Consider the following 27,949-nt stretch of genomic DNA (forward strand, 5'->3'; position numbering starts at 1 on the left):
CTGTAACATTGAAATAATAAGTCCCAAAAATATCACAGAGTTGAAATGGCACTCAGACTGACTGCAAGCACCATAAAACAGTAATGGAAATATAAGAAGCAATTGAGTGATACTTTAATGTACTTGCTTTCTAAATAAATAAATAAAAAGATTACAATCATGTATTATGCACTTCCCACTGTATTTAATGTATTATGGGTTTCTTGTTACTGCATCTTGTAAAGCACTTTGTGATGGTGGTCCACTATGAAAGGCGCTATATAAAATAAAGATTGATTGATTGATTGATCAGCAAATTTATTTTATTAATACACTATCAAAAAGTCAGCAGTTTGCCACCTTGTGTCAAGTTTAAAAGGAATCCCTGAAAAAACAGGATTTTACTGTCAGTGGAATGTCAGTGTTTTGTATGTATGGGAGTGAGGGGGTGTATATGTAAGTCTGTGTGAGTGTGTGAAGGAGGGTCGCTATTTACAAATTTCCACTCCTGTAATAAAAGCCTCCAGTCAAATAAAATGCCCAAACTTGACAGACAAGTACTTGTTACGGTATACAGTTTAAAGATACACTCTTATTTGACATCAGTTTCAGTTCAGCTGCCTTAGACTGTGCAATACCCTAACTGAGATTAAGATAAGAGTTGTCCTTCTGAAAGAATGCCCACAGCAGGAGCTTTTCATTTTGGATTATAAGGCTGAGCTCTAGGCCAGATCACAGCAGCCAATTTAGCTCACTGCAGCTCAAGAACAGGAGCACATTCAATATTGGCACGCACTGTTTGTCTGGCACTGTGTTATCCTGGTTCATGTTAATGTTTGTGTGAACAATTGCCTTAAAAGCTGTTTAATTATGACGCCGTGATATGCATAGCTGTACCTTGCATGATTGCCGGCACTTCTGAAATTCTTTGAGCTATTGTAGTATGCCATGTGGCAACGTTTTGGCGGGAGTAAGCGTCATGGTTTATAATTACACAAGTAGATCATGCACTATGATCTGATCAATGGAACTATGACTTGTTTTGTGATGCACCTGGATTGGGGAATCAAAATCAAAATGCTCATTAGGAGTCACTTTTTTGTCCTATAATGGAACAAAACAGTATTCAAAATCTAGACGAATAATTTACTGGCACATGTGGATGTATTAATAAGCGGGTTTCTGGTGACATTGATAATTCACGATAGAGCTAGCTTCTGGTATATGTCACCAGACACCCTCCATAGAATTACAGCCTTATTATGGTCAGCTGGGTGTATTATTATTATTATTATTATTATTATTATTATTATTATTATTATTATTATTATTATTATGATGATGATTATTTAAGATGCCATTGTGTGCAACAGATTGCACGAACAAATAATAAGACATGAGTCTCTGGATAAGTATCCCTGAGATTTGGGTACTCAGCATTCTGAATTTTGGTACACTTGGAATGGTGATGGAATAATCCATTTGAATTGGGCCACAATACAATTTTGATATTAGCAATGTATGAACAGTGTCTGTTATATACAAATCAATTTAAAAAACGAACAAATAATGTTCTTGATCAAGATAGTAATATGTAACCAGCAGAGGTCGCCGTTGTTGTATGTTTCAAACGGTGCTGCTAAGTTGTTGCACCTTGCACCACAGGACTACATTTCCCATTATTTTGTTGCTTAAGAAACCCTCTTTCAGCAACTACGAATCGCATAGTCGAGTGAAAAACACAGACAAAACAATCACAGCGACACCCCGCGGAGGAAAATAAACCCACTGGGCTCTCACCGACATGTGGCCGAGACGCTCACAAACCAACACCGAGCCTTCCGTACACTCGAATTGGGGAAATAACGTTTGTTTTCCCGCAGTCTAGGGGGACGGATCCCCGGAAATACAGCGACTTAAGACAAGAGAGTGACTCCATGTTGACTTCTGGATAATTTGAGATAGCGTTTTGTACCCTAATCCTCAGCCTTTTCAAAAGGGTAAGTGAAAGAATAAAAAATAAAAAAAAATGTGTGGCGTTTTCAACTGGTAGGAGAACTTCGCTCTAGAGTAAGATCACATTATATGGATTGTTTTTGTTATAAAACCAATATTGATCAAATTGATCAATGTTAAATATTTGGGGATCACCTAAAACAGTTTTAGGCTAGGTCTGTCTACAAACGGTAGATCATATTTCGAAAGTTCGAGATGCAAAGTTTGGGCCTTAGTAGTTGAAGGGTCATATTAGTTTACATGTGGCACTGGCACAAAGTTTAAACAGCCCGAATCAGCGCTACAGGTACTATCTATATATAGTAAACGTCTGATCAAATTTAAAATCTCTTGAATTCTTCGTTGTTTGGAGTAAAATGGATCCAGATAGTTAATTCATAGCCGTGTGTATAGATGCTCGTCTTGCAGAGCAGCATCACTGCGCACATTCATGACTGAGATAAACGGTGTTTTTTTCCTCAGCCATGGTTGAATGAGCACGGGATAATTAACTCTGATTTTAGGCCTTATTTATGGCGTTTTCCGTAATAACTTCAGCCATTTGCCTTAGCTGTTGCTCCCCCCCGAAAGCAATAAGTAATTTGGATGTCTCTGTTAAGGGGGAAGTGTTCTGTAAACAAATTGGATTTTGCCAGATGGAGCAGCAGTAATGCATCCAAACTGCTACTGTATCTTCCACTTCCACATATATTGTGTGTGACCATTTTGTTCCCCACCAGTTACAGTACCTCAGTCGTACTGGTTTTAATCACAGTACTGAAAACGCAAATGTTTCACTTTCATTGATAGTACGATTTGTAGTTCAGAGGCCTAGCACTACTGGTTGTCACTGATTCACACTAGTCGTAGGCCAATCAAATCTCGTATTTAAATCAAATACTACTTACTACTAGCAACGTACAATCGCCGAGTTTAGCATTTCTTTAATTGTTTTTATGTTCAAATTTGTTTGAATGATCAAAATTCAAGATTTAACTTCTTTCATTACATTTAGAAATGGAGACGTACTCCAAATATGTATGTTACACATTGTTTTTGAGCTAAATTGCAATGCAGCCAATTTTCAACCAGCATTGCCTGCCACGAGCAAAGTACTTGGCTTTTCTAGTAATAAAAGTTAAATTGCAGTATCTACAGTTAAAATTAGCTCCAAGACAAACTAAAGCTTTAGCTAAGCCTTAGCATTTTGAATTTCAAATAAATATTCCAAACAAGAGGTAATATTATCAAACAATGTATCATATTACAGCAGGTCTGATTATGATCTTTAATACAGTACCTACACTGTAGTGGGGCCATTCCAAGTCAAATGAACCCATCTCAAATTCTTCTGATATAGCATGTGGATGTACCTGGAAGTGTTTCAGGCAGAATCCCATTTTAGTCCATTTGGTGTGAAATGACCCATTTGTGGTTAAGTGTAAAGCAAATGTTAGAAACTATTTTTAGGCGAGTAATGGCAATATATTTTTAAAAGACTAAGAAAACACAAGCTTCTAAGCATTTATCTTTTGACCTCCATGGTAAGTGCTTGATGTGGTGGGCATGCTACCATAATTGAGAAATAGCTTAAAAAGTCTTAAAATAGTGATGTTAAAACCATTTGACAACCCTACCACTACTGAATGAATACCTCAGAGAACCAGAACAGGTGTTCTTTGTCTTTATTTTAAATTCTTAAGTTTTATGATGCCAGTTATTTTGTTGATACATCCCTTTCTTTTCTGACAAAGTTTTGGGGGGCACAAAAGTAAGGAAAACCTACAAATGGGTGATGAATTGCATTGTTTTTGTATTGCTGTCATACAGTGAATATTTATTAAAGTAATTTAATTCAACACATTGTCTAAAGCTATATTAGCGCGCCGTTAAGACCACTATCAGGTAATTGTGTCCATGATCGTGTTCGAAAATGTTATGTTACTTGACATTGACATGTGCTTTAAAATCTTGCAAAGTGACTGTCTGGCTTTACAGCTGGTAAATCCTTACTCCTAATTTTACAGAAGTTTGCAGATATTGACCCAAGATTCAATTAAGTTTGTGTGTCTTGTTCTTGCAGTAGTAAAAACTCTGCTTCAAAATTGAGTAACTTAAATGTTTTCTTTCTTTCTAGTATGTTGTGCTTAGTTTATGTATCCTAGCTGTAAACTGTAATGTCATAAAAGATTTATAGCTGAGTTAATAGTCTACGAAGTTTAAAGCTTGAGACCAAGGATGATTTCAGGTGGAAAATGTAGTACTTTATAACCCGAAATTTCCAGCAAAACTTCTGCAACTTGGTGTTGTGAGAGCCGTGTTTATTTATAATGTATAATATAATGCCTACAAAATCCAAAGCAATCGTGGAAACCAGCTGATAAAATAGGTTTTTAGTATCTCATTCCATCGGGTTCCTTTGAGTTGTCAAAACTTATGAGCAATGAAACGCTTTCTCTTGGGAACTTCTTGCCTGAATTTGACAGCTTTGCATGGACATTCATTAGAAATGTATTCCACATGGTGTGAATGAAGGTCACCGTGAACATATGTCCACCATTTGGATCCCAGTTAGGTAACTTCCGCCATCAAAGAATTCTCTGTTCTCCAGTATTTTCAAACTTTTAGGTGTAAATAAGGCTTTGTGTACAATGAATAAAATGAGGAAAATAAATGTGTTCCATACCTATGTTTGCAGGTGTAAGGTCAAATACATTATAAAAGGTACACATGGATATTTTACAAGAACTGATCAAGTCTAAAATAGTCTGTTCTGAAACTTATTTTATGTTTTCTTAGTTGGTGGAACATTATTTATTTATTTCTTAGCAGACACCCTTATCCAGGGCGACTTACAATCGCAAGCAAATACAAAATACATTCAAGTGTTACAATACAAGTAATACAATAAGAGCAAGAAATACAATAATATATATATATATATATATATATATATATATATATATATATATATATATATATATAATATAAAATACAATAATGTATATATAGAAATACATCTAATATATATTTACATAGGGTAAATATATATTAGAGGTCCGCACAGGTACCCGAAAACTAGGGCTGGGACAATGCATCGAATCGTTGGAATAACCATCAATGGTTGGGGAAAAAAACAAAACATCTATCAGTTTATTAATATTAATTTTTTAGGACCGGCAAAATTTAAATCTACAGTCTTATTCCTTGCCTTTCCTTTGGTTCCTTTAAATAATAATAGTAACAAAAAAAACCTCCCCGCCCAATACGCAGCATGTACGTTTTCAGAGTAATAAGCGTGACAAAAAAAAAAAACTTGAGAAGAGACTAGAGGGAGGCTGCATTTCAGGATCAGATTTTGCTAGTAAAATTGTCAATTTAATTTTATTTAAAATAATGCCGTCAGACGTTTTTTACAAAAGATCAAAAGGGAAAGGTAAAATGCGCTGTTTGTGGAGTTAATGAGCTTCTGTGGCAATACCACCAACCTGCGGGATCATTTAGTAAGACAGCACCCAACAAAATACGACAGCGGGAACACCAGTAAAAAAACAAACAAAAGGAAGCAACACCTTCAGTGACAGCTTATTTTGGAAATCAAGTTGATCCAAAAAGCGTCAAAGCAAAATAAATAACAGGCCTGATGGTGGATGTTGTCACACGAGATATCAGACCTATTAGTATAGTAGAGGGAGCTGTGTTTAAAAATCTGATTGCGAATCTTGTTCCGGGCTATGAAATGCCCTGTCGAAAGACAATCTCCAAATTTATTACTCTGGATCACGAACATGCAAAGGAAAAGCTTTGACAGGATTTAAGTCAGGAGTGTGATTCAGTGTCCATCACTACCGATGTACGGACAAGCATGACACAAGAAGCGTTTTTAACAGTCACCTGCCATTACAATAAGCAAAACTGGGAACTCGAGTGAAAAGTATTGGCGACATGAAAATTACACGAGACACACACAGCTGTGAATTTAGCAGAGGCGATCAATCAGATAAACCCAGAGTTTGAAGGGGCTACAAAAGTAATAGCTTGTGTTAAATTAAGGAATAAAACACAGACTGACTGAAGTTACTGATGAAGAGGAGACACCGTCTTTAATCACCTGATTTGCGTATTCCAGTTAAACAGAGTTTGAGAGATAAGATAGTGTGTAATTTGTCTCAGCGATTTTGTTTACATCCGATGAATGACCCAAGTCAGGAGGTTATGCCACAGCTTTTTGTGTAATTTCTTGACCCCACGATTTCGCCATCTGGATTTCCTGTACCAACAGGCCAAAGCCCGTGTGTCTGAAGCACTGTCTTCCAAACTAGTGGGGCTGGTGGAGGACAACCTCGAGAATGACGGAAATCGTGCCTGTACAAGTGAGAGTGCAGCACAGAGGACTTACCTGTTAAAAAGAAAACGAAGACCCAACAAGCAATGGAATTGTTACTTTGTGGATGGCAACAAACACACACTATGTCCAAGAAAAACTTAATCCAACAAGAGATGACGATTTATGCTTCTGAAACTCCATTAAACATCAGTGAAGATCCCCTGATTTGGTGGAAAAATAACCAGACACGCTTTCCCAACCTAGCAGCCTTGGCAAAGAGCATGTTAAGCACCCCTGCAACATTGGTCCCGTGCGAGCGAGTGTTCAGCAAAGCAGGGATGCTTGTGAACAAACTCTGTTCTTCTTTGAAACCGGAGAATGTGGATGCCATAATATTTCTGAATAAAAACAGAAAATAAGCTCTGTTACGTTGGACTTGTAAATAGTTATTCTTGTGTTCTCCGTTGGAGGTTTCTTTTCCTCTAATCCGGTTGCTGTCAAGACATCTTAAGGTAAGACAGTAATATTTTTAATGTTTTATTAACTTTTTGTGGGGAACCTCGCCGACAGTGTGACAAAACATAAATAATTAAATGTGTAGTTTTAAGTTCAACTGGAGAAACGTTTACTTTTCGTGATTAGATTTCATGAAAATATATGTACTTATTATTGCATCGATAGTAAAAATAAAAAAAAAAAACACTATTGTCCCAGCCCGACGATTAAATTACCCAATGCTACCCAGTCTCTTTTTACTTCCCAGGTTTCGATTTATTAATTAGAGAATTAAGAAAATGTAAAAAATATGACAATACAGTTGTAAGCATGCGTCTCTGGCCGGCGTAATAAAGACAACGTTAAAACAAGCTTTTTGCATTAAGCATTTTCTTAACTGACAGGATATCAATGTTTTATAGAAAACAATAACACAGAGAGCAGCAAGTACACCTTAATAATATTTACTGTGGCTAATTTGGTCACATATGCGACTAAAAATGTGCTTGTGCGGACGTACATTTTTATTTAGGTGCACGTGTGCTACTAGAAATTCCTAAAGGTTGACTTTAAAAAAAAATAAATAAACAAGATTTTTTTTTTAGCTGACAGTATAAAACATTAAAGAAACCACACAGATCTAAATTCTCATAGCTCAATCGTAATGTACTCTGGGAATGTAGTTTATTGGTGTCCACTGCCCACTTAATCGCACATTAAAAACTACAAATCCCATACCCCGCCAATTTCACTGATTTGTCAGTGCGATGGTTACTAGTTTTCAGACAGTTTGAAAACTTGTCAAACCAATATGAGGAAAATAACAAATTATTTTGATGTGATTGGAGAAGTTTCAAAAGAAAACCACAATGAACAAAATTCAGGTATGTTTGGCGCCATTATAAGAAGTGAGCAATGTAGGTATTTTTTTGCATTATTATTTCAGTGTTTACAGTACTGAAAGGTTCCACAAGTCTACAGATCTGAAGGGACTAAATGTGTATAGATATATATATATTTTTTTAATTATTGCCCGAAAAAGATCTGGGTATTTTTCACAGCGGGTACCCGGTTCTGGATTTTCTACCCGTGCAGACCTCTAATATGTATACAGTGAATTTGATTCTTGTGTAAAAGTACAGCTACTTTAGTAAAGCACTGTAAAAGTTCTTGCAGGTCTATCTAGCTGCTTCCACACGTTTCTGAAGCTCTACCAACAATGGACCTTATTAAACTTTAGTACAATGAAATGTGTAGTACTAATGTATACAGTATTGAAATGTACTACATTCATGTGTGTGCTTCAAAGACACTGAACTTCTCCAGCACTTACATTGTTTACAATTCTGTTGATGACAGATCAGCGATGTCACAATCATTTACAAACTAAAACAAACTTTTGAAAACATATTAACTAGTTTAATCTAAAGTACTTTCTGTCTGACATTTTCAAAGGGACAAGTGAGCTGAAATGCCTCTTGGAGTCTCACGTTGACATGCTTTGCAGTTAGACCTTCTCAAATAGAAGTGCAAACCTCTACTGTATTTTATAGTTCCACTTGCTATATGAACATGTTGGATCGTTTGTACAGACGCACTGTGTGCCACCACTGTCCCATGTTTACATGCTGTGAAATATTTAGAATACTACACAACTTCGGCATTTACAATGGAAAAGAGCACTGAAGAGTTTTTACCATAGCAAGACTGGTTTAACAAGAGTACTTGGTTACATGGCCATATTAATTATAGTATAATCTGTTTCATGCATAGACCATGTGAATTACTCCTTCTAGTATTCACTTCCAATATTGCAATCTGGCAGCTTTCTGTATTATTATTAATGCAGTGTGGAGTAGTGGTTAGGGCTCTGGACTCTTGTCCGAAGGGTTGTGGGTTCAATCCCCAGTGGGGGACACTGCTGTTGTACCCTTAAGCAAGGTACTTTACCTAGATTGCTCCAGTAAAAACCCAACTGTATAAATGGGTAATTGTATGTAAAAATAATGTGATATCTTGTAACAATTGTAAGTCGCCCTGGGTAAGGGTGTCTGCTAAGAAATAAATAATAATAATAATTACAAGTTACAAGTTATCACATTATTTTTACATACAATTATCCATTTATATAGTTTGATTTTTTTACTGGAGTACCTTCATACAGGCTCTGTTTTATAATTCATTAAAACATTGAAGCACAACATACACACTTCTTTTTAAATTCCAAGCTATTACCTAACAGAGCTTTTAAATAAAGTAGGCTACTTATTAATAGCCTTTTTTTTTCTCCATAATATGAGAATATTATTCCTCCCAGTTTGAAATTGAAAGTAACTGAATCAGAGAGTTGTTTTTACTTTTAATTCATTGAGTCATACCATTGTCTTCAGCTGTTTACCTTTTCTTTGACAGCGTGCACCTAGTGACCTGAAATGAGAAGCAACAAGCCAAAGACTTCAGATGGAAGAGATAATGGTGAGCATGTTGTTGGCTATTTTTTTTTTTTAACCTGGTCTGTCCTGGAAGTTACTCTCAGGTGACCCTGTTGGAATAATTTTACACAATGTATGCAGGCCAGGATTCTAAAATGATGCTACCAAGCTCAGTCTTATGCTACACATTAACTCTCTTGCATACCATACACAGAGGAACATCTTTTCCATCACTTGATGTTGTTGACTGCTAACTGTATTAGACACACACAAAGGGTTAACATTGAGTTTCTGTAACTGCTTGAGGTATGCAGTATAGTTTGCTTACTCATGCACATACTGTACAGTGGTGCTGGCCTACTTTTTTTGGCTAAACAAGTCTTACAGGTGACATGGGTTCCTGTAGAGACACATAAATAAGAAATATCGCAACAAAAAGAAAGCAGACTCTTGTAGCAACTGCATTCAGGCACTGCTTCAGTAGTTTTCTGCATATTTAAAGCTGTATGTTTAGACATCAGATTTGCTACAGTTAGCCTCATCAGACTCAGTAGCCATCGCATAGATACTTGTATAGTTTGTATAATATTTTCTCTCATCTTAATGCCTTTTTTTTTTTTGCGGGGGGATTACAATCTTTTTAACTTCTTTACCAACAGGCGAAAAGAGCAGACAGGAGCATAATGAAAGTGCTGTTGCAGTGAATGACGAAGTAGACAGGTGTCCCATCTGTCTCAACCTCCTCTTGCAACAGGAATTGGCTCTTCCTGAGAACTGCTGTCACGTCTTCTGCCTAAGCTGTATTCTGAAATGGGCAGAAGTAAGTTTCCTACAATTCTCTGTGTTATTGTGGAACAGTGTGGTGATTTTACACATTGTGTCTGCATGTTGGGTGTACATCACAATAAATCATAGCCATCACAATGAAGGGTAAGAATTTAGAGTAGGTATGAACCTTTTGCACATGGAATTGCACTTTGTAATGTAATGCCTCTGCCTTTCAGACAGTCACTTCCTGCCCCATTGACCGTAAGCCTTTCCAAGCAATTTACAAACAAGATCGTGTACTGGGATGCATAAAGGTTAGTGTCAACCTACATGTTTTAATGCAACCTAACAGTTTTTTTTTCATTTTCTGGTTTTGACATTAACCTTGGGGGGGGGGGGGGGTTCTTGAAATGTAAGGCTTTATCCACACTGGACAGAGCGATGCGAATGAAGTTGCTGAATGTCAGTCCACACCAGACATGACTTGGCAACGATCCAAAAGAGTGGAAATAAATACATGACCCCGCCCATGCATTCCTATTGGACATGGGTTGTCCCACTGCAAAACCGGTCTTGTTTTGATAAAAGGTTACCACCCTGACCTCCGGCAACTCCGTTGTAAAATAAAGGTTGGACGTAAAATCTATAGATCAGAGTTATTGAACAGAAGAGTTGAGTTTTACAGGTGTTGTCTGAAGAGGTGTGTCTTGAGGAGGTGCTGGAAGGTGGTCGGACTGGGCAGTCCTGACATCCGTAGGAAGGTCATTCCACCACTGCGGGGCGAGGGTGGAGAAGGAGCGGGCTCTGGAGGCAGGGGAGCGTAGAGGAGGTACAGCCAGTCTTCCATTGCAGGCGGAGCGGAGAGGTCGGGTGGGGGTGTAGGGAGAGATGAGGGTCTGGAGGTAGGTGGGTGCAGTCTGCTCAAGGCATTGGTAGGCGTGTACAAGAGTCTTGAACTGGATGCGAGCAGTGATCAGGAGCCATTGGAGTGAGCGGAGCAGTGGAGTAGCGTGGGAAGAGCGAGGCGGAGAGAACACCAGGCGAGCAGCAGAGTTCTGGATGAGCTGGAGTGGACGGGTGGCGGATGCAGGGAGGCCGACCAGGAGGGAGTTTTAGTAGTCTAGGCGGGAGAGTACCAGGGCCTGGACGAGGGGGAGGTGTTAAAGAGTTTGCGGATAGCAGAGATTTTTAGAGGAGAAGAAAGAGCCAAAGTCGTCAGAAGAGAGGGGGGAGATGGTAGAGAATAGTTTCCGGGGGTTGTTAGTGGAGGATTGGATAATAGATTGGAAATAGGAGCATTTAGTAGAGGAGAGGAGGGAGCAGTAGAGGTCGAGGGCAGCAGGGAGTTTGGTTCTCTTCCATTTCTTTTCAGCAGAGCGCAGTTCTGTTCTTGATGTGCGGAGCACAGAGGAGAGCCAGGGTTGGGTTGGGTTGGGTTGGGTTGGGTTGGGGAGGGGAGGGGCGGGCAGGTCAGGAGGTGAGGGGACAGAGGGAGTCGAGGGAGGAGGTGAGGGAGGAGAAGAGGGTGGAGGTAGCAGAGTTTACAGAGAGTTTGGAGAAGGAGTTGATAGGAGGGGGGTGAGAGAGCTGTGGAGGCAAGGACAGAGGGGGAGAGAGAGCGCGGGTTACGGCGGGAGGTGACAGTGGGGATAGGTGGAGCAGGAAGAGAGGGGAGAGACAGAGAAAAAGAGATGAAATAGTGATCAAAGAGGTCCAGAAGGGTGACAGAGAGGGTGAAGGGGCAGCAGGCCCTGGAGAAGGAGGACGGTACAGTACAATCAGCAGGAGTTGACAGGGAGAGGTTAGTTGGACAAATGTATTGCTGGCTTTGTTTTACAACGTATAGAATAGTAAGACCTCTAATATTTTTGTCTGTTTGGTGAATCTCCACAAAACATCACTTTATGCGTGTGTAAAGATCTTGTCATGGATTTGTTCCACAGAACAATTTAGTGAACAAAACTTTATCATAAAAACAAACAAACCAAAAAAAAAAGCCATAGCTTAAAATGATGTCAAATTTTCAAGTTGTGTGAATGCGGATCTTTTTTGTGTCATTTTTAAAAGCCAGCAAAACTGCACATTTTTTCACTTAAATGCAGGATATGTAGACTGCATGTATGGTCCGGTTTATTTTTGCTGATTTAATAAACCTATTTTTATGCAACTTGAATAATTTGAAAGAATGTCAGGGCTGCTTAATGCACCATCTGCAAGCCAACCAGACATTGTCTTTCTTCTGGATGTCTTTGTAGTAGTTCAGTTTCATATAATAATGGATACTGATGCACCTCATAAATGAACTTTTCGTCGTCCATGATTAACGTGTTTTGAGGCGTGTGTTTGACATGTGTCAAGGGTGTTAACTAAGGATGCACCAAATCCAAGTTTTGGGGATTTGGCCGAATACTGAATCCATCTCAAAAGATTCGGTCAAATACCGAAATACCGAATCTACAAATTGTCAAGAAAACTGAAGGAAACTGTTGAATGAAAAACAGACTGGCAGCTACTAACAAGGGGCATGCACAATCTATAGTTTTGAGGCTTTTAGTTAATAGTATTTTTATTACCGAATGGAAATATATCCCTGAATAAGACTGTAGTTTGAAACCTGCACAATTTACCGCTAGTAAAACAGTTTGCCGTTACTATGTATTACAGGTTTACTGCATAACTTTACTCCATGAAAAATGTGATGTGACTGTGCTGTGTCGCATACGGGGGGGGGGGGGGGGGGGGGATGTTTACATTCAGCAGCTATGGGGCGTGTTTAGTGCGTGCGCCACCATTAGGGGGTTGAGAGCTGTGACAAAGTTCATCTAATGTGTTCTTGTTCTTGAATATCTGTTATTAAATACAACAGTTACGTTTAATACCGGATTTGTGGATTTCTTATTTAAAGAAGAACTGCACACATTGGAGGGATGAATTAAAATGGATGTGTGTTTGGGCGGATGTAGGATTCGGATTCGGTGCATCCCTAGTGTTAACCTTTCTTCTGATTGGTCAGTTTCATTCCAGTTGCGCAATGAAAAAAAAAAATAGAAACAGGTTCTATTTTAGCAACGCAAAATTCTCAGAGACGTCGCTCGCTGCTGGTGTGGATACTCCCATTTGACTGCAGTAACTTCTAAATGATTCGCTCACGTCCAGTGTGGATACGGCTTTATACTTTAAAATTATGTTTTCATATTTTTATTCCGCAAGAAAGATGGCCAATGGTGTTAGATAAATACTTTGAAGAATATCATTTAGATCTGTGCGTCCTGAAAGTCATCTTTGATGTCCTGAGAAGCTTTGTCTAATGCACATTTCAGATTCCAGTAAAGAAAAAAGTGAGTAAAACAGAACTACAGGAATGTAGCTGCAACAAAGAGAAAGAAAAAAGAAACGGCAGCTTGTCATATTGCAACGGCACATCAAGGTGGGATACTGAATTCATTCCTACTGTACTCACTAATTAGTTTCACTGGCACAAAGAGAATGAGCCAGGATTTATAAACTGAAAATTTGGAGTAATGTAATAACTTGGCTAAGAGTAAGTTGGGTATTCAGCTCCCTGGATATAGTATGATATCTAGGTAACCAATTGTGATGAAACTTGAAATGCCAGTTTAGATTACAAAAAAGCTGACCTAAACAGTAGAATCTACACTAAGACTACAGCTTCAGTAGTTTCCTGTTTTAACATGTTGCATTCTTAAAATACATCATCAATTTGCTGAATTGACTGCACTTGCTTCTATCTAAGATTACAGGTTGTTTCTGTCTTTTCAAACCCATTAAAAAAACAATAATGTGATTCTTCAAAAGAGCTATGTGGTGGAGCTCAGTAATCCGTATGTGATCAAGAGCCATCTGTTAGCCCTTATCAGAGTCATTGTGGCTTGCTTAAGCTTCGGTCTTGTGATTGGTCGGGATAGTTGAATGCAATATTTTGAACTTGTGTGTTTAAAAAAAAAAAAAAAAAAAAAAAGTTTATTATGCAGAGCTACATCTAATAATGTTTTTACTATGCATTCTTTATAGGTTGATCGTGGTGGTTGACTTGTTTATGACTTGTTTATTACTTGTTTATTATATTCAGAAAAATGTATTAAAGTAATTGTATTATTTTTTTTTTTAGGGGAAATTTAGGAAAGTATTCAGGAAGGCCTCTGTGTCCCAAATCTTGTTTGGAAGATTATGAGAGAAAATATACATGTAAAATTATTTTATTTATTTGTTTTAATCATTGGTTCAATTTATTTAAGTGTGTGTAAAACTTATATACTGTGAAGTAGGTTATATAAAACTGTACCATTGGTGGTGATATTTGAATCTAGAACCATAAACATTTGACTTTTGCAAAACAGCCACGCTGAGGCTTTGTTTGTTCATTCTTTGCAGTTTTCTGGTTTTGTAGCATGTACAGAGATTATGCAATGTAGTCCTGTTTTTTTTTTTAAATCTTTTGGTTGAGTACAAAATCTGTTTAAACACTTGATCCAGGATCTTGCTAGTTTATTACCTGCACATATTTAATCCCCTACATAAAATGTGAGCAAATCAGTTTTGCATTATGTGCTACCCCTTTTGTTGATGTGGACCTACAACGAACAAAAACACACACCACTTTTTTCAATCATTATTTGTTTTCCAGATAAGTCTTATGTTTGTTGTAAAAACAAAAAGGATTCTACAACAGCTGCAAGAAAGAATAAGGTTTGTTTCAAAAAGCTCATATAAAAACAAAGCAAAGCTGTATTAATTTGCTATCCCGTTGGAATAAAAATATAAATGGAACTGCTTAACAAAACCATAAATTAAATATTTATTTTGAATATTGCATTTGTATGTAAGGTAACATTATTTAAATACGTTAACTGTAGGTCTGTGACTTCCTTGAATTGGGTTGTAACGCCATAGGCTTTTGAACATGGATTTATGGAAAACATTAAGTAAAAGTGCAAAGCCTGCTCTCTTAATAAAAAATATTATTGAGCATTATATTGTCTTGCCAATTGATGTTGCTTATATCAAAACTTTTTTAAAGTGTTTGAGCTTGTTTGGTCTCTAAATATCTGATTTCTAATCTGTTTGCTATTAGGTCAGTAGAGGGAGTTGTTCACAGCAGCTTGTTACAGATTTCTCCTGCATTTCTCCGAGTGGTCAGACTAGTGGAACTTCTGTAGCAAATCAAGAGAATTGGTGAGTGTATTGTGAGAGCAGTATATCCTTTTCTTAGATTTTTTAAAAGTGCGCACAGACAACAGTAATCTGGAGTTTTCATTTGTAATCTTTACTTGAAAAACTAGAATTTATTTGTCCTTGAACTTTTTTCACGGTGAGTGTTATCAAAACAACAACTTTTTTTTGTGCGTAAGTATGATTTGGCCTTACTAGTTCAAAGATGTAAACAGATCTTAACTTTTTGTCTTTTGTAAAAAAATAATTCCATACATGAGTAGAATTGCATGCAGTATGGTCACTGGCTTGTGTGGATTAGTTTTGTGAAGATATACTCTGATTAATATTTTTAGGGTTTAAAGTGAATTATAAAAATGCTCCCTCATTTGTTCACTATCTGACTTGCACATAAAAAAAAAATATGATACTTGTACAATTTACCGTCGATTTGGCCTAACGTGAATTAACAGAATTCCTCAATTATCAAAATTGTGAAATATTGAGGCAGCTGTGTGGTGTTAATATATTTTTTACACTGGCATTATGTTTTCCAGTGCAGAATTCATAGAATTATATGAATATGAGCCTCACTTCAGACAGAAGAGGTGCAGACTGGAAGCACAGATGCTCCCTTGGCTAGCTGTTTCCACTCCTCTCACTGCAACCGGGTTGGTAAGGTAAGCTTTCAGCCTGGATATAACCCATGTTCCTCGTCTTCAAATGCTGTTAGCATAAGGTTGTGCAGTAGGGTAAAATGCTTAAACTTGTTTTGCAGTTAGCAAATCTTTCTAGTATTTATTGCTTATTTCTAAGTGAGAAAGAAAATGTGATTAACTGACAGTTCAGTATTCACTGTGGAGGGATCACCCCATGCTACATGATGAGACTTTTATCAGTACTTTGAACATAATTTGTTTTAACCCTTTGCGGTCCATTTATTAATTGCGCGTCAGGCACGCCAGGTCTAATTAATTTTCACACGCGCAGTTAATTTTAGACGCGCTGTTTAAAAGTATTTTTTTCTCAGTCAAACGGGTTTAAAAGGCCCTGCATATCAACAAAGCACTCACTAGGCATCTCCAGCCCCGCCCCACCCTTTCGTTCGCTATCGCTTTCACATATGCTAAGAAATGAATAATAAGTCGTACATACCGATCAATCATCTCCGGATCACTCGTTTTATCACCAAACTCCTCAATAATGCGATTCAAGTCATTATTTTATTACTATAACATCTCAAAAAAGCTCTGCAAATGTCTGTGATAGTCTCTGTGCGCTGATTCAGTAACAGCCAGCTTGTTTCCTTATGACCGCCCAAGGGGCAAGTATGACTATTCATGAGATACGCTTTTTTTTTTTTTTAATTGGCTTGTCTCGGCTCCTGTCGCTCCCACTCGGCCATTGAATGGTTTTCTCGGCTTTCTCCGGAGAAAAAACGACTAGAAACACGTTTTTTGCATTTTTTTGATGATGTCGGACAGGGTCCGACAATGGACCGGATAGGAATAATTGCAATGTCGGACCGCAAAGGGTTAATGTCAAGCAGCTTTAAGGTATAGTGCACAAACAGCAAAGTTTTACAAAACAGTATGTTACATATGTTCTATTCACAATTAAGTGTTGAGTTTAAAAAGAGAACTGTTAATGTAAATATATGCTTATGTATCTTTTTTCATGTAAATCATTGTTACTTTCCATATCTTTACTTGGCTTAATGTATCACTTTGTCTACATCCCAGAACTTGAATATGACTTCATCCTTTTATTATCATTTTGTTACAGACAAAGCTTTGATTCCTGTGAGGTGCTTAATGGCGTGTTTGCTTTGAGATCACTTTTACCAGATGCTACCTCTCCAGCAAGTCCTTTTGCAGGACAATTTGGTGAGGGTTTTTATTTCGACCACTACTTTTTATTGCATTTAATAGTTCTGTTTTGTAATTGAAAAGTTGAAAAAAAAACTTTGGAAATTGAGCCACCAGCTTACAATTTCAGAATCCCAGTTTCAAATATATAGGTGAATATAAAGCCTGATCTTAAGTAGTCCTATGTACAGTGAATGAGAGCAGGTTGCTTATGTGTAGGAGAACTTTAGGAACTGTGATGTAAGTTTTTTTTTTTTTTTTTAGCTGGCAAATTGTTTTCACCATGCCAAATCTGGCTAGAACCATATAGATTACATCAGCCAAGGAGAGAGCTTTAGTGATGGTGCATATTTAGATTTATATACATAGCATGTTAACGTGCGTTGTGTTCATGCAGAAGTCATTGGCAAAGAGTGTGTAGTAACCTGTTCCAAGGGAGGAGAGAAAAAAAATACTTCAAGAGCATCTGGTACAAAAGGTTCAAAAAAGAAAACTGAGAATGCAACAAACAGAAGGAGATCTGCCAGAAACAGCCAAACAGAAGAGTCGCCTCCAACGCAAAACCCAAGTTCTCCTCAGTCTAACCACTCGGACTCAGATACATCGCTTACAAACAGTCCCACAAAAGCAACCGGTGCTTCAAAAAAACCTGAAAAACAAACAGTAAAGAGAAGGTCCAAGCAAGGTGCTGAAGAGGATCGTCCAAATAAGAGAAAAACCAGAGTAGCTAAAAATTCTAAAAAACTCTGTTCCACTAGTCCTGAGGAAAGTGAAAATGAGGAGGAGCATATGGCTAAAGAAGAGTCAGAGAAGAAAGGAGCAGCTGAACTTTCAAAGGTGCCACTTACAGATGAGGAACTAAATGCAACTGCTGAAAGCAGCAACTCCAGCAGACACTCTGAAGAGAATAGTCCTGAAACCTCAATGGAGCCAATAAACAGAAATGACCGAATGGAAGATAGCAGTGCTGATGAGACAGAGAAAAATGACCTTCCTCTCTCACCCGAGGAGACGGAGGAGGTCCCAGAAGCTAAACCACTTAGCAATGAACTACCACCATTGTCGCCTGATGAAGATGAATTGGAGGACTCTGAGGACAAAAGTCATGTGGAAAAGGCAGACTCTACCTCCCACTGCAGTGAGCGTGCCTTATTGTCCACAGAAGAGGACTTGCGAAGCTTTGAACCTAAATTTCCTGAAGGGAAAACCAATTCTGATTGCAGCGAGCCTCCTTCCCCGCCCTCTGAGGAGGACATGGAATTGGAGGCTAAAAGTCCTGTTGAGAAAGCAGACTCTGTTTCCCAGAGCAGCGAACAGCCTTACTCGCCTGCAGATGAAATTTGCAACTTGAATGCTAAAAGTGTCAATGAGGACAATGAGTCTGAAACTGAAGAACATACTACTGAAAAACAAAAAGAAAGTGAAGACCAAGACCCTAAGAGCTACCTGCGGGATCCAGAGGAATTGCATGACTCTGAAAAAGAATATTCAATAGACTGTAGAAATAAAGCTGATGAGCCAGGTGAACCCACCGATTCGGAGGAATCTGTTCAAGGAAAAACATTGAAAGAAAAAGATCCTCCCCATACTGATTCCAAAGAGACTGAATCCCCAGAAAGTGGAGAAAAATATTCTCTTGTTTTGTTTTCTGAGGATAACACTGAGATGATGTCAATGGAGTGTGACTCTCCAAGCAGAGAACATCATGAATTAAAAACAGAACAGGGGGGCGGGATTGAAAATACCAACTCTGTGACTATAACACCGGATACCGACAACCAGACAGTGGATGAGAAATCCCAAGATAGTACCACTGAACAAAAAGAGACAAAGAGAGAGAATCGGCAACGCAGATCTCGGTTTCATTCTCCTTCCACAACCTGGTCTCCAAAGAGGGAAGGTAAAAGAGAGCGTAGAAGATCAAGATCTAAATCCAGGGGTCGAGACTCTCCTTCAGCTTCCAGACGCAGGTCTAGATCACGTAGCAGAGACAGAGAAAGTGACAAAGATGGACAAAAAAGTGACAGTTCTAGAAGAGAGCGCAGCAGGGAGAGAGGAGAAAGAAGAGGTAGGAGGCATTCAAGGAGCCGATCAAGAACACGTGGTAGAGTTTCCTCTTCAGACAGAGCTGAGAGGGGTGGTCATTCTCCTCGGAGAAGAGATAGGGGGTCCAATGACAACTGGAGAAATTCCAGGGGGAATGATAGGCACAGGAGAAATGACCAGGATTGGCAAAGTGATCTATTTGGCAAAGAAACATCTGAATCTGACAATGGAGGAACTGAAATTCCACCTGAAAGGAGCAGAACAGAAAATCCAGACTGGGTGAAAGAAAAAATAAAAGCTGATTTGGACACATCAAATGATTCAAGATGGGAAGAAAACAAAAATGATGGGCCAAGAGGTGATTCCTGGACCCGTAATATTAGCCCAAGTTGGAAATCAGATCGTGGGAGCGGGAGTAGCCGTGGTGGGTATAGAGGTGGTTTTGGACAAGGAGACCAATCGGAAAACCGTTGGCAATCTAGAAATTCTCTCTCAGGGACACCAAACAATTCAGGGAATGACTCTTACAGCAGATTCAATGAGAATCGGCTGAATAGACGAAAAGGTGAACAGGACTTTACAGCCGAGCCTCCTGTAGATCGGTCTGGTTGGTCCTCTGCATCCAGCTGGGCTGTAAGGAGGACTCTACCTGCTGATGTGCAAAATTACTATTCCAGAAGAGGAAGGAACCTGTCGGGTTCACAAGGTGGCTGGATGAAACCAGAGGAAGAGACACCTGTGCAAGGTATTTAATAATTAGATTTTTTACTGTGGGGGAGGTTTAAATAATGATTCTGCTGCTCTTGGATTTGTTTGTAAAATGTAAATTATAATTTAACACTGCATAAATATTGGTTGTATAGTACATAATGAAAGAATATGGACCCTGTTTGGTATCCTTTTTATTACTAATAGAAACCACATTATGAAAGAATATTTATCTGGTTTGAAGCAAACTTTTTTAAAACCAGAAAGTGATTGCTTCATAAAATACATTAGTATCTGATGGCCTGAACCACATTTGGTTTTCAGTGATGAAAGGATTAAGAATTAGCCAAGATAGTCACCTAAAGCCATTTTACAGTTAACGTAATCTCAATGTATTACGTGTTTAACCCTAATCAGAGTAACAACATGTTGGTAATATCAGACATGAGATATATATTTCTTTTTTAGATTCAAACTTCAGTGAACAAACCAGTCAACCCAGTGATGGCCAACAGCTACCTGTAAATGTGATGCATCACCAACTGAATGTAATCCCGCAGCCAATGAATGCACAGCCTGTGAATCCCCAGCCAATGAATATCTTGCCATACCCTGTAGGTGTCCATTCCTCAACGTTGAATATGCAGCCCAATCCGTTCAACATGGCCCATCAGTTACCTGTGCATATTCATTCAGGAGGGCCACTCATGCAAGTAGCTGCTCCAGCCACTCAGGGTTTACCTCCTCCACCCCCTCCTCCTCCACCATCTCAGCAAGCAAACTTCATGGCATCTCAATCTGATGGAAAGCAACCACAGGTAATCTAGAGAAGAGATTCAGCGTTGCATGCGATTTATTATCTGTTAATATTGGGTTTTGTTTGTGGCAAACTGGCTCAGAGTAAATGTAGTTTATTTCTGTTATGTGAAACCTGTTTTAACACCTCATTTTCGTTGCTGGTTGCCTTCACAATAGAGAACTAAGCAAGAACAAGTCTAAATAATACCGCTTTTGACTGAGCATTAAATAGCATTAACCAGAACATTTAGAAAAAGAAGTAAGTTGTTCCCCAATGCAGAAGTTCACTGGTTCCTAACATCGCTATTGTATGTGCTACTATAGACTTGGATAACCAGCCAAGTGCTCTGCACTTTGCCAATGATGTAATCTTTATTCTCCATTGTTTACCAGTACATTCAATCCCATCCCCTCTTAGTGATCTTGTCACTGCTTTAGCCATGACTCAAAACACTGAGAAAGCTACAACATACACCAAAACCAATTGGCGTGAATGAGAGGCTTACATGAGAAGTAACAAGGAACAACATGAGAAGTAACAAGGAACAAGTTTGTGCAATGCAGCCACCGCTTTGCATTACACACACCAGTTTGCTTATATTATATATATATATATATATTACACACAGTGCCTTGCAAAAGTATTCAGACCCCTGATCAGTTCTCTCATATTACTGAATTTTGTTCTGTTTGATATTTTATTTTAAAACACTGAAACTCAAAATCAATTATTGTAAGGTGACATTGGTTTTATGTTGGGAAATATTTTTAAAAAAAATAAAAAACTGAAATATCTTGCTTGCATAAGTATTCAACCCCCACACATTAATATTTGGTAGAGCTACCTTTCGCTGCAATAACAGCTTTAAGTCTTTTGGGGTAAGTATGTACCAGCTTTGCACACAGTGTCGGAGTGATTTTGGCCCATTCTTCTTGGCAGATTTGCTCCAGGTTGTTCAGGTTGGTTGGACGACGCTTGTGGACTGCAATTTTCAAATAGTGCCACAGATTCTCAGTGGGATTGAGATCAGGACTTTGACTGGGCCACTGTAGGACATTCACCTTTTTGTTCTGGAACCACTCCAATGTTGCTTTGACCTTGTGCTTGGGATCATTGTCCTGCTGAAAGGTGAATTTCCTCCCAAGCTTCAGTTTTTTAGCAGACCCAAGCAGGTTCTCTTGCAGTATTTCCCTGTATTTTGCTCCATCCATTCTTCCTTCAATTAACAAGATGCCCAGTCCCTGCTGATGCAAAGTATCCCCACAGCATGATCCTGCCACCACCATACTTCACTGTAGGGATGGTGTGTCTTGAGGCATGGGCATTGTTAGGTTTGCGCCACACATAGCGCTTTGAGTTTTGGCCTAAAAGCTCCATCTTGGTCTCATCTGACCACAAAACCTTTTCCTACACCGCAGCTGGGTCACTCTCATGCTTTCTGGCAAACTCCAGACGTGCTTTCAGATGGTACTTTTTGAGTAACGGCTTCTTTCTTGCCACCCTCCCATACAGGCCAGTGTTATGCAGAGCTCTTGATATGGTTGACTGGTGCACCATTACTCCACTCCCAGCCACTGAACTCTATAGCTCCTTCAGTGATTGTTGGCCTCTCTGTGGCTTCTCTCACAAGTCTCCTTCTTGTTTGAGTGCTGAGTTTTGAGGGACGGCCTTTTCTTGGCAGTGCCTGGGTGGTGTGATGCAGCTTCCACTTCCTGATTATTGATCCAACTCTGCTCACTGGGAAATCCAAACACTTGGATATTATTTTGTACCCTTTCCCTAATCTATGCATTTGTATTACTTTAACTCTAACTTCTGTAGAATGCTCTTTGGTCTTCATTTTCCTTCAGATTCACAGCCTGACCAATGATCCTTCAACAGTGGGGTTTTTATCCAGAAAATGTGACAGCAACTTTAATGGTTCACAGGTGGAGGCCAATGGTAAGGTAATTGTGTCCTCGTTAGGGCAATTTCTTTCATCAGTGTAAACTGGGAGCTTCCACAGCACAGGGGTTGAATACTTATGCAAGCAAGATATTTCAGTTTTTTATTTCTTAAAAATATTTCCCAACATAAAACCAATGTCACCTTACAATAATTGATTTTGAGTTTAAGTGTTTTAAAATAAAATATCAAACGGAACAAAATTTCAATGTACCATTTGTAATTCAGTAATATGAGAGAATTGGTCAGGGGTCTGAATACTTTTGCAAGGGTGTGTGTGTGTGTGTGTGTGTGTGTGTATGTGTGTATATATATATATATATATATATATATATATATATATATACATACATACATACATACATACATACATACATACATAATAATATAATAATAATATATATATATAATAATATAATTGTGTTATTAATTTGGTATTGAAACTCTGGGTGAAGGATTAGTTAATTTTGATAATTGGGTGAAGCACAACATCCGCACTGCGACCGTGCCCATTTTTAACCTTTGACCCCTTTATTCATATGAGCACTTAAGTTTTGAATAGAACATTTTGGGGTCCCCCCTGAACCAGAGTATCTTCTCCAGAGAAGTACCCCATTTTCGACTATTTCGTACTATATTTTCGTCGGCCTGAATGAATTCTGAATACGCCCAGGTGGTTTATTTTCCTGTTGCTTTCATTTTCAATGCGTAGTGTCATTTCCTGTCGATCACTGTCGCTACTCAACACTTTCAAAGAAAAAAAAACTCCAGGGTTACAGACCCTCGTCCAAAATGAGCGAGGCCAAAAGAAAAATTCAAATTTCTCTCCAGATGTGAAGGCAAACAGTAGCAAGTCTTTGACTAGAATGTGAAAGCCATGTTTTAAAACTAGGATTAGAGGGTCATCTGAAAGACTCTTGCTGAGCACAAGAACATTCTTACTACCCCCCCCCCCCCAAAAAAAAAATTAAATAAAAAGATTTATCTATTGATATTACCTTTTAATTGCTTTTTTTATAAGTTTGTTTGTGACAGTGCTCTCAGCCAGTAGATATTACACAATGCAGTAATTCACACACAAACACACTACAGATTGATATTTCATGATTATATTGCAACGCATACCAATGTACAGGAATGTAAGGAATTTATTCGGTGCTTTACTAAATATTCTTCAGTCAATAACACTGTTGTGCCAGTGTATAGAGGTCAGTAATGGCTGTGATTGACCTGTACTTTTCAATGAGTACACCAAGTGTGTTTTAAGACATACCCCATACTAAATAGTGTATGTCAATTGAATGCCCTTATCTATGGTAACTTTCTTTTCAGTCATGAAGTCCATGGATGCTGTTTATAAGATCTTGAGTTAATACAGAACTTGAAACTTTTCAGTCCACTGTACAAAGCACTGCATACTTCAGTAAACTCTTCCATTACTTCAAATACAGATGCATCTGTGTAAAACTTGGTTTCATTTATGGTATAGAACAGCATGTTTTATCTCAGATTGGTTTCTTGAATTATGTGTAATTCCCTTCTGTAATACAAAAAATGATTGGAGCTACTATTGTGTGCCGTTTTCCTTGTATTACCGTGGAAGTACCCCTTTCTTGTCTTTGATGCCTGTGCTATTTGGTGTAGGTGTGAATGGTACCAGGTGTCACAGCTTGCTGCTTGTGCTTGAACTGCCAGTATTGTAACTTTTCTCTGAGGGTTATTTAGTTCTTATGTACTTATTGTGGCTCTTTTAAACAGGTAGTGACCAGTGCGCAGGGGGGGAACACGTTCAGTGCACCTCTCTTGCCTGCGCCGTCAAAAGCTCCGGGAAGTGCAGTTCAGGGACCAGCTAATGTAATTCTACCATCGTCAACAACCCAGACCAGCACAGCTGGAAAACCTTTTATGAGTAAAGAAACGGTGAAAATTGAAGCAAATGCAGACAGTTCCAAGAAAGAAAAGGCATGTACATGTAAAGAACTAAATATGTTAAGTATTTTAGATCTCCACATGTTTTAAAAGCTATAGCTATACATGCTGCTAGGAAAAAAAAAATGTAATTAGACATTGTCTAAGTCTTTAGTGTAAGTGACTGGTTGTGCTAAAACATTGATTAATGTTGATGTTTAGTATTTAAAAAAACCATAGATGCACTGAGCTGTGTGTCCTGTTTTCATGAGCACAAACAAGCTTTTGGCCTTCTGGTGAAATTACAAATATACTGGGCAATACGTTCTGTTTTCCTGAAACATTATGCACTTCACTGGAGAGGTTTGTTCTGTAATATGGTAGCAGCAATTTCAATGACTACAGCTGGTTTACTTTATAGCAACTGGTAGCATACAGTAATCCGTGATGTCAACAAGGGCACAAACTCTCATGGCCTTTGCCTATGTATATTTGTTTACAGAAATGTCAAATTCAGGAAAAAGCTGTACAAGAAGTGAAACTGGCCATCAAACCGTATTACCAAAACAAGGATATTACCAAGGATGAATATAAAGAGATTGTCCGTAAAGCGGTAGAAAAGGCAAGTAAAGATCTGCTTATCACTGGAATGTCACTGACTTATAAGCAATACCCCAGGATATCATTTCTGTAATGGTAGCCTTTTTAATTTATTACTCTTAATTGTATGTAGGTTGAGCGGGGGGCGGGGGAGGGGGGTAGGCAGGCAGCCAGGCAGGAATTACCCTTTCCTCCTAAAGCATAACATTTAGAAAAATATATGAAATGTGAAACCGTTTGTGCACGATTCTAGCATTGTCTTGGAAGTAGCCATCACCATAAGGGTACAAGTGATACTTAAGTAAACTTCAGAATTTGTCCGACCTTCCAGAATATCAAGACACCCAGGCTATACCTGGAGAACATGCCACACACCAGGGTGATGCCAAGTCCAATCTGGTAAACAGGTCCTAATAAAAGTGAGCGGACAGCTTATTTCATACCTTTCAGTCCTATTGCCATTCTGTTTGCACTATGCCCCAGGTATGCCTGTCTTGATTTTTAGTAAGGAAGGTTGGGGGAAAACAAACCTTACACATGATAGAGGTGTTTCATAAATGGGTAATAGAGGATTATATGGCCATGGTAACATTATAATATTGGATCTTCATGTTCTTCTTTATTTTTACAGGTTTGCCAAAGCAAGAGTGGAGAAGTCAACTCTGGTAAAGTGGCAAATCTGGTTAAGGCGTACGTCGATAAATACAAGCATGCCCGCAAGAATAAGGCAGAAGACCATGAAAAATTCTGAATAGGACTTAGATTTGGCTCAGCATTTGCAAAGTGCAATTTCTACCACATGTAACATTTAATATAAACTTTGAGAACTGACTGGAAATCAGGTTTTGATATCGGCAACCTAATGTTAATACGTTTTTCTATAGATTTCATATTTTGTTTAAAATGAAAGTGAGACTATCATTTCTTAACCCTTTTAAATCAAGCTGAAACCATGGAAATGACTGATTTGCTGATATAAAAGGGTTAAAGGAAAGCATGCTCGTCCTGTAGAATGTGGTCGTCTTGTGTGAATGAAAAGTTGTACAGCGTTTTGACTTGCAGTAGTAAGAGCATCTATTTAAGCTCTTCTGTTGTAGCCAGTACTGGTACAGAACAGGTATGTACAGTTTTCATCTATCACGAGCAAAGTGTTTAGGTAAAATTCTCTATCGCTGATTTTTTTTTTTTTTTTTTTTTAAATAGTGAACGCTTAGGTAAACGTGTGTTGCCTTTATAGTTATTCGTAGTGGTAACTGGAAAGTTGAGTGCAGGATTAACCACCATGTGTACATGTTATGTCAGAAACAGATCAAGGGTTTAATGTACCCAAACTAGGTTAGGCATTTTAGGATTGCTAGAGCTAAAGAACAGTTCAATGAGCTGGAGTCGATTTGACCTTAAATTTTGTTTTGTAACATGTGCTCTGTGGACACTGTAACTATTATCCAGAAAGCAATTCAATAAATGAAAAGCTGCTTAAGTTTCATGTGTGTTTATAGTATTGTCTATTCAAATCATGCCACTTCTGTTTCTATCGATCTATCTATATAATGAAGAAGAAAAGTAATTGATGAACTGAAAACTCTGATAAACTGATTACTTTTTTAATAACGAGCTACAATGGGTCAGCTTCCAGCTTATTCAGATAGCATGGTAGAAATACCTAGTCTGATGCATCAATTATGTAGCAATTCAGTTTATCAATTACTTCTAGTGATTGATGAGTGCTGTTTTTGAATACTCTTAACAAAAAACTTGTAACCAGTTTATTTTTATTTGCCATTTGATGCTGCTAAGCGATGGCCACTGTATTTATTATGTGTGTTCTCTCATTTTTGTTAAATACCTTCTCCATGACTAATTTGTGATATGGTATATTAAGAGACCAAAACTATTTAATCAGTTTCCTTGAGTTGAAGTAAGTTTAATGCTGAAACAGTTTAAAGGCTTTAGCAGGAGTAAAAGGGGGCAATTGGGGGGAGGGTCACTTGCAATATTTGTCTTGGCATTATTAAGACCACATTTTCTTCGTCCCTTGTCTGTCTTTGATAGTCACTCTACATGGCTACAAGGGAACATGAGATTGCAGGACCATCACAGGGAGCCAGGAATATTACTAGGAATGAAATACAGTAGTAAGCTGTGAAATATTCCAGCAGTGTAAAATTACCCAAAACCTTCCCTTCATTTAAAATACAGCTTTTGCTTACCTCTAGAGGTACAAGTAAGGACATTTATTAAGTCAAACTACATTAAATTGCCTTCCCTGAAGAAAAGGTAACACTAGTGATGTGTAGCATCACAAGTAATCCCATGGATGCTGTTGAAATGTTTTAAGGAAAAATCATGACTGGTACAGTACTAGACTTATTTAATACAACATGTATAACATGTATATGACCTCTGGTGGCTGAAGACTATTACATTACATTAACTGAAAACCGGTACCAATTTATAGCCTATGATAATCTCTAATTGCAATCCTCATGTTGGTTATCACCTTGGTAATTCGAGACAGGAACTGCGATGGAACCACATCCCACACTATTTCAGTACTGTGCCCTGTTTCTGAATAGCAGTTTTTGTAAGTTTACAAAGTTGTGACCTACTATAGAAATATTTTGTATATGGTGTTGGTGGTCTATATAAAAATAGAAAGTGAATAAAAATAAAGTTTGCTTTAGTATTTGTTAATTAACTGATGTATCAATGTGGTAAAAACACTATAGCAATGATGTCATATCACTTGTACAGTATGTAATTCAATGTGTGCATAAAAGGAAACAAAATGGAGTAAATTTAAATCGAATTTGAAAATTACCATTTGAAACAAACTATTAATAAATTTCTATAAACTTGTAAAGTAATTTTGGTAAATATGTAGATAGCTTTTAAATATATTAGATTCTGT

General features: G+C 38.1%; 1 protein-coding gene across 6 annotated transcripts; it reads left to right on the forward strand.

Annotated features, from left to right (window-relative positions):
- The first annotated feature begins 1,686 nt into the window (after positions 1 to 1,686).
- Positions 1,687 to 26,524, forward strand: LOC117419914 (protein SCAF11-like). 6 transcript variants are annotated; one of them, XM_058985745.1, is made up of 16 exons: positions 1,687 to 1,979; positions 9,209 to 9,271; positions 9,888 to 10,048; positions 10,233 to 10,310; positions 13,317 to 13,423; positions 14,126 to 14,202; positions 14,642 to 14,703; positions 15,089 to 15,189; positions 15,723 to 15,845; positions 16,951 to 17,051; positions 17,431 to 19,824; positions 20,256 to 20,605; positions 24,289 to 24,492; positions 24,941 to 25,060; positions 25,370 to 25,457; positions 25,670 to 25,794. In XM_058985745.1, exons 2-15 carry the CDS (start codon positions 9,229 to 9,231, stop codon positions 25,439 to 25,441), a joined length of 3,993 nt encoding a protein of 1,330 aa, XP_058841728.1. In that variant the 5' UTR covers positions 1,687 to 1,979; positions 9,209 to 9,228; the 3' UTR covers positions 25,442 to 25,457; positions 25,670 to 25,794. The 6 variants fall into 6 exon arrangements, with proteins under 6 accessions (XP_058841728.1, XP_033889182.3, XP_058841727.1 ...); XM_058985744.1 differs by lacking the exon at positions 25,370 to 25,457 and adding an exon at positions 6,257 to 6,813 and having other exon boundaries at positions 1,690 to 1,979; positions 25,670 to 26,524; XM_034033291.3 differs by lacking the exon at positions 25,370 to 25,457 and having other exon boundaries at positions 1,689 to 1,979; positions 17,434 to 19,824; positions 25,670 to 26,524.
- The last annotated feature ends 1,425 nt before the right edge of the window (positions 26,525 to 27,949 follow it).

The sequence above is a fragment of the Acipenser ruthenus genome, chromosome 14, assembly GCF_902713425.1.
Source record: "Acipenser ruthenus chromosome 14, fAciRut3.2 maternal haplotype, whole genome shotgun sequence".
Taxonomy (NCBI): Eukaryota; Metazoa; Chordata; class Actinopteri; order Acipenseriformes; family Acipenseridae; genus Acipenser; species Acipenser ruthenus.